At 37.8% G+C, this 13,324-nt stretch overlaps 1 protein-coding gene across 1 annotated transcript; it reads right to left on the bottom strand.

Annotated features, from left to right (window-relative positions):
- Nucleotides 1–2,619: 2,619 nt before the first annotated feature.
- On the bottom strand, nt 2,620–12,808 carry LOC116297662 (uncharacterized). Its single transcript, XM_031705935.2, has 8 exons — nt 12,093–12,808; nt 8,032–8,267; nt 7,151–7,295; nt 6,559–6,838; nt 6,189–6,211; nt 5,703–5,905; nt 5,053–5,113; nt 2,620–4,287 (listed from the first exon to the last, which is right to left on the bottom strand). Exons 1-8 carry the CDS (start codon nt 12,463–12,465, stop codon nt 3,875–3,877), a joined length of 1,734 nt encoding a protein of 577 aa, XP_031561795.2. The 5' UTR covers nt 12,466–12,808; the 3' UTR covers nt 2,620–3,874.
- Between the last annotated feature and the right edge of the window lie 516 nt (nt 12,809–13,324).

Genomic DNA, 13,324 nt, shown 5'->3' with positions numbered 1-13,324 from the left:
AATAATAATAATAATGATAATAATAATAATAATAATATGCTCCTCTGATGGCTTTGGATGATTGAAGGTCACTGTTGCCGCCGCGGTAAACTAACTGGCCATACTGTAGGCCAAAAACGGACTAACACTTATTTTGTCAGTTGTCTTTCGTGTTTCCTAATCCGACGTGATGTTGCAAAGTCCACGGTAGGTGAGGTCACGATAAAGACACTGGTCTGGTATGAGTTGGTGTTTCTTCACTGAGTTGTTTCATGACACACAGATAACCCAGCCACCTTTTGCTCGCGGTGGGGGAAAATATAGACTTGTCATGCACCTATTTTCCACCAATTGGTACATATACCAAGGCTTTCTAGTTTTCCATAAAAAAATTCTGAATTTCATTTCGATCTGGTGTCGAAAGCGTAAGCATGAGGCCTCTTGTTTGAGAGAAATCACTCCTGGAACTTTAATTAACGAAAAAATACCTTAATATTTCGAGATATTACGATTACGATAAAGGATTGATCAAAAATAAGACAACGCCGCCTTAAAAATTCCAACGAATGTCATTGTATTTGCGTAATCATTTCACAGTAGCTGAAGTCTGATTGTCTCAACTCGGATACCGCATGAGGTCCTCGAATCAGCTAATTCCAATATTTATTTCACTGAATGACTCTGTTTTTTTGGCAAGTATACCAAGGTTCTGATGTAGTGTTGCTGCCAGGCCAAGTTCACAGGATATATACAAATACAGTTGGCTATCTCAGTTTATTATATAACATATAGTGGTATATCGAGTGGTATCAAAGTGATAAAAAGCTTCTCCCAGTCATAAAGATATCATTTATGTCACACGTGTGATATAACTCTTGACCAATCAGCTTTCAGTTGTTTTTTTTATTTTTTATTTTTTACATTTATTTTATGTTATATAATAAGCAGAACATTACATGGGCGCTTGGAGATATGAATTTTATCTTCGAGTGTTGAAAAGATATCCCACTCGTTCGCTGCGCTCACCTATATATATTTAGTTGTGGTGTCTTGGCTTACACTTGACATCAAACGTTTCTCACGGCCAAAGACAACTGAGAGAGAGATAAGTTTGTTGGTATGTGTTAACGATTTTACGAAATTATATATTTTTTGTTTACGATAAATCATATTTCCCATGTATGTTTTTGTGTTGATTTCTTTGTTTCTGATTCATTTTCTGATACTTGGTCAATGAACTGAGACGAACACCATTCATGGCCAACACAATTACTCAAATTCCCATAATGTTGGCCGGACCAACACTCGGGGTCTTAAAATAACTGAGGAGAAGGTGCTGCCATCTGCAAATGGTTAGACCTTCAAGTCTTCTCGGACAAGGACTTAAAACCGTAGGCCCTGTCTCCCAACCCTTCCTAACCTACAGTAAATGGGGGACATAAAAGAACCTGTTGAATTATTCGTATAAGAGTAGGGGATTGTCTCCCGGTTCAACAGCCTATCCCAATCTGGAGGCATTAATACTAACTTACTAACAAACTACTCATGATTGTAAGCTGCACGGCTGCTACTAGCGCCTAAATACGCAGCCCGTAAAGTCCTCCACTGGTCATGATTGTGAAGCGCATTGAGACTATGTAAAATGCGCTATATAAGAACCCCGTTATTATTATTATTATTTTTTTCTTTTAGAAAACTAGACAAGATAACCATGGCAAGGAAAACGGCCATTTGGGAGTTTACCCTACTGTTGGTAGCAATCGGTATTGGTGCACCCAATGCAGGTCCAGGTTAGTTTAGCCACATTATTAGTTGTTAGTTGTCGTTTTTCAGTGGACTGGCCACATTATTTTGCTCGTCCAGTTGATTGCTATACGCTCGCTTTTAACTTGAATACGGTCTCCAGAGTGGAAATTTTTTAATTTGGTGTGAATCCGGCGTCTTTTCCGCGCGAGATATTTAGCTTTAGATTCTTACGGCCCTGCTCGCTCAAAGCCGTACGGCCCTGCTCACGCCATTTTTCCGAAGGTTTTTTTAAGAGCGCGCGCCCGGGTAGATACGGGTCATATGATAAGACGTGTTATGCACCCCAAGAATAGGGGAACTGAAAACTGTAGGTGAAAACCTACAGGTAACATGCAAAACCAGAGGAAAAATAAATTCAAGGAAATCTTGTGGGGCCGTGTGTGTGAGGATGGAGAACATTCTCATCCAACATTAAATGCATTGCTCAATCCCCTATTTTAATTATTTTTTGTGCTTAATCCAGTTACTGGAGACACGGGTGAAAAAAGGCACAGCGCACGCTCGGGACGTTTGGCGGGAAATTGGTATACGCGTCGTGTTTACAATATAAACCATTGGGGATTTACAGACGTTTTTATTATGCGAATTTCTCTCGTATCACTTGACCATGGAAAGAAAACAACAAGGTTGATGTGCTAGGAAAAAATACGCACCAACATTCCACGAACAGCCAAAAGTTTAAAATGATAACCAATCGCTGGTAAATCTCCAATTGTAAACACGACGCGTCTACGAATTTCCCGCCAAACTTCAGAGCATGCGCAGTGCGTTTTCGCCCGTGTCGTTATTTGTGATTATTACCATGGTCTGACATATTCAAATCATACAAACATCTAAACATAAAAAACTTTATATTTCAACAAATTATTAATATATGTCTTTAAGACGGGGTTGAACTTTAAAGTTACAGCGTGATCACTAGCCTTATTTCACCTTGACGTCTCACTGCTTGTTTATGAGGGGACAGAATGGCGAAGAACAGTAAGAATGTGAACTAATTTTACCCTGCCGCTGCATTTACAACTCGAATGTGTCTGATCTAACTTTCAAAAAAATTATAAACCAATGTTTATTTTGCCGCAATTTATACGGTATTTAGTGGCTCTCATTGCTTTTCTAAGTTTGTATATATTTCTAAAAAATTATTATCGTTAAAACAAAAGATTGTTTTGTGATGTGGCATCCATGGTGAAATGGGGCAATTTGTACAAGATCATTTGTCGTATGATTTACCATATATATTCTCAGTCTAATTTTTTGCCTTTCTAGATCTCAGCTATCATGCTATTTTTGTTTCATTATACATATTTTTTGTACTTAATCGATTTTTCGAAGTTTCTTCAACACGACATAACTACATAAAAGGTAATGTTTTTGCAATCGTTTGTGTTCCACGATTTCAGCACAATATCTAATCATTTCCGCGTGACCCCAATGCGGCCATGTTGTCTACCAGACTTTAAGTTGTGTAGCATATCACAAAAACAGCTAGCCTGGTGCGTCTTGGACTTAAGCGCCAACTTCCTTTCTTTGACGTGCCTTTGAAGGAATTTTATGGACTACAAATAAAGATTCGGTGTTGACGGCATCGCCGACACGCAAGGACGTTTTTTGTCCGCGATTTCTTCCCTCCATCTAACTTTTCTTAGTTTGTTTGATGTCGACTTGCATACAAAATCGTTTCGTCGTTTGCAATTCCAGTACAACATCTCTCCATATCCAAGTTCCTCCTCTGAAGCCATTTATTTGACTAACGTTTCGTCGTTTGTTTGACTTGCATACAAGATGGATTGTCGTTTACGATCCCAATGCGACATCTCTCCATATCCATGTTCCTCCTCTGAAGCCATGTATTTGACTAACGTTTCGTCGTTTGTTTGACTTGCATACAAGATGGTTTGTCGTTTACGATCCAAATGCGACATTCTCCATATCCATGTTCCTCCTTTGAAGGCCATTTATTTGACAAGCAAACTGCGGTCGTCGTACTTTGGAATCCCATAGATTTTTTGTCGTCTACGAATTCCCCGACTACCACATTTCTTTCATCATCCTCGCGTTCCTATGAACTCATACTCATCGACGTGGTTCAAAGTTTCGTTGTAACATCACAAAGACACTTGACTGGTTTGCAATCCTCACCAATCCCATAATTTCCGATCGTTCCTTTACACACCTTACAATGTTCTTTTCCTTCGGAATCGAGGTCCTTTCCCTCGGTGAAGTTCTCAAGCTCCTCCTTTGTCTGTTCTCTTTGCTTAGAAGCAACCTTTACATCATCATAATTCGATTCCTGATCGGATTCAACGTCACTCGGGAGCTCTCTCAGTGATATCGTTGGACTGTGATCTGATATTATTTCTTCTGGTCTGTCATACTTGTAATTCAAACTTTTATCCTCAGTGGGAGATTTCTCGGGTAACACGTCTATGTATGAATCTTCTGTTACGTCTTCACGGGATACAGGTGTGGTGGGTGGCTCTGGCAATGTGTGACCATCAGCTAGAAAAAATGGGGATTCAAATTAAGATACGTACCAAGATATGATTTTATTTTGTTATTGTATCCCAACCGCAGAGCGAGGTAAATTAGAATCTCGACACATTTTACGATAAGGAAAACTTGGAAACCTGGGCAAAGACCCTCAAAGCATAACGAAAAGCTAAGGAAATAACTCCACGTAAAGCTTATCTACAGCAAACACTAGTTCGTTTCCTTTTATGCATTTATAACACAAGCCAGGTTAATGCTGGACGAAGGATCTTGCGGAATAATGTAAAATGATCCACATTACCGTCGGAATCGAAATCGTATCACATTTTTAAAACACCTAAGTATGAAAAATGACAATGACTGTTAAAATGACAATGACTGTTAAAATGACAATGACTGTTAAAATGACAATGACTTTTAAAATGACAATCACTGTTAAAATGACAATCACTGTTAAAATGACAATCACTGTTAGGGATGGAACATTAGATTATTCAGGGAGACAATCACAATTTGTTTTGTAACAACCCCCGGCACGCAATTTATTTTTGTTTGCTCGATATTTCTTTACTAAAAGTAGAGGTCGCACGATATTTTTCATAGGTGAGGTGCTTGGTTGAAACGTTTTTGGGGATTTACACAACCCCCTCCCAACCGGAATTATCTAATGGTCTGTCTTCAATGGCTCACACTACTGAGTATGAATATGTTGCTTCCGACTGATCAGTTCCGATTCCCTCGTTAGTGTGAACCAGGTTTTAAGTAGAGACTTACTTGGTATGAGATAGCCATCTGACGTCATGTCACAGTCAGCAAGACTACACCGGTTTGGATTCTGTTAAGACAAATCATTGGTTAATGCTTAGGAAATCGTTCGGGCAAATAAAAACAATGGGTCGTTGCCGATTTACAGGACCTCTTTGAGAATCACACCAAGAGCTGTCGGAGGATCCTGGTAAAATATTAGTCAAATTAATCAAACTTGTCGTTTCTCTCTTCCTTTCCCAGAATTGGATTTTCTTTTAATTTTTTCGTCCTAAGTGAAATGTTCTTTTCGCCTTTTCGAAGTTCAAAGAAAAACTAATTGGGACCTTGAGAAAAATGTAAAATCTGAACTAGAGGAAGCTATATATGGCCACCTCTCTTGAAATGATCTGGATTCATTGCCACTTGATTTGCTCTCTGCTTGCCTTTCCTTTTTTCCCGTTGCAGCTGCAGTTGCTGCTATTAGCTGCATGTTGTTATGATTGCTGCTGCTGTTGATGATCATAGTTGATAGAGGGGATCCAGTCCCCACTATTAACTATGTGATGATGATATGTCGTTGTTCAAAAATAGTGTCATTCTTCCTAAAACCCTGTTCCCGCACAAGCCCGAGTTACACCACTTGTCCAGTCAAGTCTGTCCCATACCAGTGGTCTTACCTCTTCGTACCCAGTAAGAATTGGTCTTCTGACTCGAACTTGTTCGTCCAAACTTTGATATATCGGTTCTCCTGGATTCCCCTGTACCTCGCGGGTGTTTTCAACAAGGGGTTGATAGAAATGCGAGTTGAATGGGAAAGTCTGATGGGATCCTCTGTTTTCTATCAGTGTCATGTCAGGACCACGCTCATACAGTGGATTATCTGTGGAGAAAAAGTTCTTACATTACAATGTAAATGACCTTAGATCAAAACAAAATTACGATGGTAACTCCATTAAGCGAACACATTTTATTATGCGCACAAGTACTAGCTCGGGCCCCAAAATTTTTACTGTAAAATAAACCTATATTCAACGGATACCTTTATTGAGCAGACGCGAAGACTATAATACGAGTCCATTTGGTTAGTTTTTGATTGTCAAGAAACTTTTTTATAAAATGATTTTCTTGGAAATAAAAAATTAACAGGCGAATATTTTACTTACTTGCGCCAAGGGGGGCCTTTTTTCTGCAAAGGAAATGAAATACAATGTCAAAAAAATGCTGTACAGGAACTAAATTTGTACAAGACGAACCGTGTCTACGCAGCAATGGCGGATTTGGTGTTAGTGATAAGGGACCCCACTGGCATGTAATACCAATTAAGTGCCCCTAGCTGAATTTGTCCGTGTTTTAAAATCCTATAGAATAACTTCCTTATTAAATAATAACCATTGCACTTGATCTTTGTGGTACTAGATCCACTTGGTGCCTTATCCTTACATAGTAAATAATTCCTGTCGTACACAATAACTTTTGTAAAGAAAGCCATCACAAGACCATCCCTAGTGAAAACACCATCATCAAAACACTTACTTTTTTCTCATGACGATGAAGCCCACACCGATACACGCAAAAACGATGGCTATGAAGAGAAGAGTACCCAGCACCGCAGCCACTACCACAAGAATCATATCCACTTCACCAGGAACATGTATGACGTTCAGCTTTTCTTTATCATAGGAAGCTGTGCTAGAGTCTACCATAGTTTCTATGGATACGGTGTTGGTGATAGTCGTAGGCATGACAACTAATCCGCCAGATTTATTCGTGGGATTGGCTATGTCAATTATTTGGAAAACATTTGAGCCTTGCCCTGAAAGTGTGTGTTCCAAAAGTGAAGTAAATTTGATTAAAAAATTGAATGTTTGATTTACGTTAACATTTATTGCCAAATTATGGCATTTGCAGCTTATTCACGTGACGTGATCACGTGAACAGCTTGTCATGGTATATAGCACGTGTTGCCTTGGATGCTTGTCAAGATGTGGATAGCATTCGTCACGTGTTGTGACAACGTGGATATCCGCCACACGAGAAAGGAATGTCACGATCACGTGGACACCACATGCCATCAACACTTGACAAGCAAAAGTAGACTGTCTGTTTTAAAATTCGCTTCACTTACAAATTTCGGAGCCCGCTATCTTGAACAGAAGCCGGGAATTGACTGTAATTTCCTGTATTCCCATATGCGAAAAAAATTCTTCGTAGCATGTGACATCCAACATTACTACACTTCCCTTGAGAAGCGGTTCTGTGATAGCCTGCCACTAGATGCGAAATAATAAACATTAGAGAGTAATATACCTTACCAAGGGTCTTTTTTTACCATAAAGATCGATCTTTTGAAAGATTTTACGAATGCAACTTTTCTCAAAATGGCGGAAAGTATGTATATGTATCTACAAGGACTATAGAGTGGTTTGTAACTCTCAAGTGAATGAACTACATGTGTTGATAATCTTTAATGAGGGTAACCTACTCACTAAAAGTGGTTTTCAGTAGGGCCCTAAATGTTGGTAGATATAACGAAAGAAACCAAAGAAAAATCTCCTGTTTAATTCAACTAACATGGCGGCTATGAAATTTAGTCTTTATAATCTTTTTAGTCTTTATTTCAAACTTCTTGACGATGCTTGCGGTAGGTAAGGAAGTCGTTAAAACAACCTTGGTCCCAGACACTTGTAAAACAAACAGACTATTATGTAATACAATCACGCCCCATCTTTTTTAGTCTTTATTTCAAACTTCTTGACGATGCTTGCGGTAGGTAAGGAAGTCGTTAAAACAACCTTGGTCCCAGACACTTGTAAAACAAACAGACTATTATGTAAAACAATCACGCCCCAAGAGCCTGCGTTTCTTCTGGTCAGTTTCTCGGTGCTGAACATAACGAATGCAGTCTCTAGGAACGATATTACGGTACACCCGGTTTGATTTACTGAATTCCAGAATAGAATAGTTGAATAGAATAGTTGTGATGGTCAAAATATTTGGAAATCGTACCTTCAACTGTAGCACACCAATTGAAAATCCTCTCCTTTTCTCAGGATCAAAATCGATCCATCGGCCGTTATGGTGGAGGTATTTCGATTCCTTGGTTGACATTGTACACCTTAGAATTTTGTTATGTGATTTTGTGCAGATGGAAAAGTTTCGTCTACCAGGGGCTGTGGTGTTTAAGGTCGCCAGGGACTGAGACTGACAGGAAGAATTCGGGACATCCAAATTGAAACGGTAATCTGGAATAAAATGAATGATTGAAAATTAAACGTTAACTTATTCATATCTATTATGGAGCACCATGAAAATGGTACTTAAAAGGTTCAAAGGTTTTTATTTTCTACACATACAAAAGACAACATTTTACAAAAATAAGATTAAGTAGATAGGAGGAGGGAGCAAGAAAGACAACCCCGAATAATAAATACTAAAATATATCACGCGGGCTAACATTTTACCGCAACAATGGGACTTTAGATCTATAACAATACGACGACGAACCTTAAAAAGTTCCCATACTACGATTAACTTATTCAAAACCGCTTATGGGTTGAAAACATGTCAAGAATCTCAGCCATTTCAAGGACAAGTTCAGCGTGCTGATGAGAGATGAACTAGAGAGAGAACTGCAGAGCTGTCTAGTCACGCAAAACTATAGATGTCTAGCGATCGTATTTGCAAGCTTTTCCATGAGAGTCAAAAGACAAAGACATGGTCACCGCGATGATGTAACATGCAGACGAAGAATACACATATTTCGTTCAAAAATCGTTGTCGGTACGAGATCTGATATGGGCGATCTGAGACAAAACATAATTTTTGTGCTTTTATGTTTTCTAGCTAAAATCACATTTCTACCTCAAAGGTTGTGCTTCATATTCCAGTGAATTTAAAAGGAAACTACATCCTCGGTTGTGAATAAATTACATTTTACAGCGTAATACGCGGTCTCAGATTTCAGACCTCCAACCGAACGTTTTTGAAACAAGTGTATACCGCGCTGTTATTTGGTCTCCCTTTTCAGACCACTAGTTGTCATTCCCTTGAGTATTATTACTTTGTGTTCTATCAAAAACTTGAACGTTCGGGCACATATACATAAATATGTAAAAAACTCAAATAAAGAACTGATCTTCTTTCAAGGGAATGATCGACACATGGTCTGAAATTGGGCTAAACATCAGATGAACAAATAAGGTGTATTGCATGTCGAATTTTCGCGGAAGTATGTCTAAACACTCTTAGCTACAGTTAATAAAAGTTAATTCTTTAATTCTTTTTCTAAACTGTGTATCTCAGAGAGTGCAATCTGGTAGTTGAACTGTTAGCGTGCTGTGTTTCGAATCCACTTCGGTGTGGCAACGAGTTTTCTTTCTCAAGACTCGTGTGACTTGCATTTGTGGTTTATTCGCACTTTACATTCAAATACCGTGTAATGTGATGGTTTTCTCTCGTGTTTCCTATAAATTTTCCACCGTCTCTGCCAATAGTGTTTTGTTTCGTACAATGTAAGCCAACAATAGATCATTACAGCTCGGCTATTCATAGAAAACTAAAACGAAGCCTGATTCAAATACACGCAGTTTTGCCGAGTCGCGAGTATTTTCTCTCTTCATTAGAGTATATATAGGCAGAATCATCAAAGAGGTAAAGCTTCAATAACATTTAAAGGCTAGTCGTGTATGTTTTTTTGTTTTTTTCCGTGTTTTTTTTGACAGGAGAAAAATTTGAGTCAAAATTGAAAGGAAAATCGGTGGTTTTGTGCATCGAGATTTCACTCTTGTACGATTGGAAAGAGAACTAATCTGAACTCCATATGAATGCGATCTTGAACTTCGGGGATAAAAATTAAAACCTACTCTCTTTTTTCTTTTTTTCTTTTTTTTTTTCTTTTCCGAATCATAAAACATTAATCAAGCCTTAGAGGAGCTTACATTATGATATCGACCGAATTTATATCTTTATGTATTAGCTTACACTTATATCTTGGCATGGTCGCGAGGTGATCTGGTAATATCAACGCTTTAAGTAGGCAGGATTTCGTACAAAAACTAGTTCCTTAGCTAATACCTTGCTAAAATATCTCCTAAACATTAGTTTTACTCGATTATCGTCTTCTTTTAAAGCTCTTTGCATTAGAGCTTCTCGCTCTAAACAATAAGGAAATGAGATCTTAAAAGACAAGTACTAAAACCGAAAGAAAACGGCGTAAAATATAGAGGGCGAAGCGAAATGGAGTTTTTGACTTGAAGACGCAACAACGGGCAAAGAAATCGTTTGGAAAATAGCGGGAAGAACTCTTTCGTTATTTGGCCGAATTTTTTGTGGTGTTGAAAAATCTCTTTCCACTAAACTAAAAAATGAATATTTCACAGCAAAAAAGGTCTCTAGAAACAACAAGTTCTTGTTAAAGATTTGAACTAAAAAGGCAAAACAGATCAAAAAAGAATCACATTTTGGGAGGCAAATTCAACACAGTTAATGTTATTTTATTGAATTTCCTGTGCTATCTTAAAAGATCTCTGAGCTAATCAAGAGGAAAGCTCTATACTCTTTTCGATAGAAACAGCTTTAGCCAAAACGAGGTAATGTTGATAGAAAACATTAAGGAGCGCTGACTTCAAAGAGACATTTATAAACAGTTGGTATATTTGCAAGGAACGCTTTGCGAATATGTCAAAAGTGGTTAGCGGTTAGCTCACCAATGTCAATGCTATGATTTTTGGTTAAGTTTTTAAAACGAGAACGATAGACACGGCTTTTCACTGTCTTATGTCAGATTTAATGTCTGTTAATAGACTTAGAGGGTTTTGGACAAAAAGGAAACTTGAAAAATTCGTTCTATATTTACCTGATGGACTGTGAGCAAACAAATGGACACGAATCAGTGAATTTACTAGAACAACCTTGAATTAAGCCCTGTGTACATCGTTTTAAGCGCGGTTCAAAAAATGACTTTAGAATACAGTGAATCATTCATGATAATTCCTGATGATTGAGAATGGTTACTAATTGTAGAGATCTATAAAGTTTAAGAAAGTGAAACAATCTTATTTCTATCTGACAAATGAGTGAAGGGTAACAAAAAGCGAAAGGGAACAAATTAGCAAATTGCTATACCCAGTGTATACCATACGTTTAAAGCCCTGTATTTTATTCTAAATATTACAACATTAAATCATCTTTCTTCGTCGCAAACATAGCCATAAACTCTGATTTGGTCTCAGTGAATTAGACAAAAGATGTGGATATTTTAGGAAACGCCGAAACAGAAAGGTCGAGAAAGCCGCCATTCAAAGGAGAACGTTTTCTTTGACGATGAGCTGAACTCTTTGTGTGTTTACTTAAGGGTATTAAAATATCAGCTGTTAGCCAAGCCCATATAACCATTACTAAACTTTGAAAACTTTCCTTTTATATTAGCATCAAAACCACAAAGCTTTTGAACAATATTTTTAAAACTTGAAAGAAAAAGTTAATTCGAATTGGATAGGAATCAAATGGCCTCACCCTGGCCTTCGAACTGAACCATATAAAGTCCTTGGAACTCGTTCTTGCCTTTTTAAAGGCGAGGACAATCACACAGTAAATTTTAAGGATTTTTGTAGCTTGAATGAACATGTTTTCATTGACAGAAATAAAATTAAAAGTGTAAAGATGTGCATGATTTATATATAGACATTCGAATGGGGTGACATTAATTTTATGACACCAGAGCTCCAGCGAATTTTTTTATTTCCTATATTGTTGTCTTTTATTTTCTGAACAGAAACACCCCATTTTTGTTCAAATTCAACCAAGCAAAGAAACGTACTAGTTTCTGGATTTTTGATAGAGTTTTTCCTTAAGAAGTATTAATCGAAAATAAAGTTTATCCGCAACTGAGAAGTTTTGTACAATAGAATATAGAATTCATTGTGTTGGTTATGCGCGTATCGAAGACCAGTGTTGTCGCTATTTTTATTCAAATCTCGCCACATAACTTAGGAAATTAGATCAATCTAACTAAACAGAATTGGGACTTGCATGGACTTGACAAAGTACGAACCAAGGTTCTAACTTACCCGACTTGCTTAGACCATACTTCTCGGTAATATCTTTGTCCTCAACGCATCTTTGTTTGTGCACGAGGAACGTTGGTCTATCTTTAACACATCGGCAAGCCTCACAGCATAGCTCTTTAGTTTCACACTTTGTTTCCTGTTTAATGCCTCCATAAGCAGCGCAGATATCAGGGTTTATTAGAGAACAGTTCGTGTTTCCAGACTTCGGAGCTTTGAAAGTAAAAGAATCTACGAATCCTGGAGTTCGACTCACGGTAAAATTAGAAGAGGTCTCCTGTGAACTTGCCACGGTTCTTTCAACTCTTAACAGACTAAGTAGAGGCAATAAAATATTAAGAACTCTTCCCTTAACCATTACATTCATCAGATGCATTGTTCTTTTTCTTCTTGTTCGATTCTACACGGCAATTTTTTTCGGGTTCGAAGACACACTACAGCAAAGACTCAGTGTTATCCGATGTGACCTGGGCTTCTGTTATCGATATGTCATAAAGATCGCCACACGCCAGAGAAGAATATCAAATTGCATCAAAAAAATCAAAGCTATGAGCTGTCCATCATCAGGCTGTTTCCTTGGAGCTAATCTAAAGTTGACAGTCAATGAACATTGATCTGAATCCCGAAAATAAAGCGCCGGAGTATCAAATAATTTGAGAACAAGAAGACCAGAAATTTTCAAACCGCTCTATCCTAAAACCCCACACATTTGAGTTACTAATTTCTATGATGGACAATAAATAAATAAAGTAAAACAAACATCCGATATGATTGGGTTGAGAATACCAGAATAGTGTCGTCACGGTGGTCGAGGCAGACAAGAGTATATGTCGGTTATAGACTGAAAATAAACCGCCCTCAATCTTGTTAACTAGATAAACTTTCACTTAACCCTCGACGAGAGTTTTGTTGTAACAGAGACAGACGTCCAACTTTTTTCGACACAAACTCTATTAAAAATCACTTATAAAAACTAATTAAGGCGAGAGAAAGAAGTGAGTTGTGTTCCTTTTGTGTTTTCTGGCATGAATGAACCAGTAACCTATGGTGTTTACTTAAGGGTGGTTTGGAAGAAAAGACTGAGCATTCCACCTTTTGTTTTGGTTGTCAAACTAAGTATAAATCAGCATGGAAAGTTAATGAATTAATTTTGTCTAGTACTAAGTATCATCATGGTATCATACGTCGGTTTGTCTCTGTGAGTGGAGCGGTTTTCTACGGACGGTTTTCAGTCC

This window comes from Actinia tenebrosa, unplaced genomic scaffold (genome assembly GCF_029948245.1).
Source record: "Actinia tenebrosa isolate PJP-AT-01 unplaced genomic scaffold, QUT_ActTen_1.0 PGA_scaffold3__52_contigs__length_22856419, whole genome shotgun sequence".
NCBI classification, from domain to species: domain Eukaryota; kingdom Metazoa; phylum Cnidaria; class Anthozoa; order Actiniaria; family Actiniidae; genus Actinia; species Actinia tenebrosa.
Note: the sequence above shows the minus strand (reverse complement) of the source record. Positions and strands in the feature narration are given on the sequence as shown.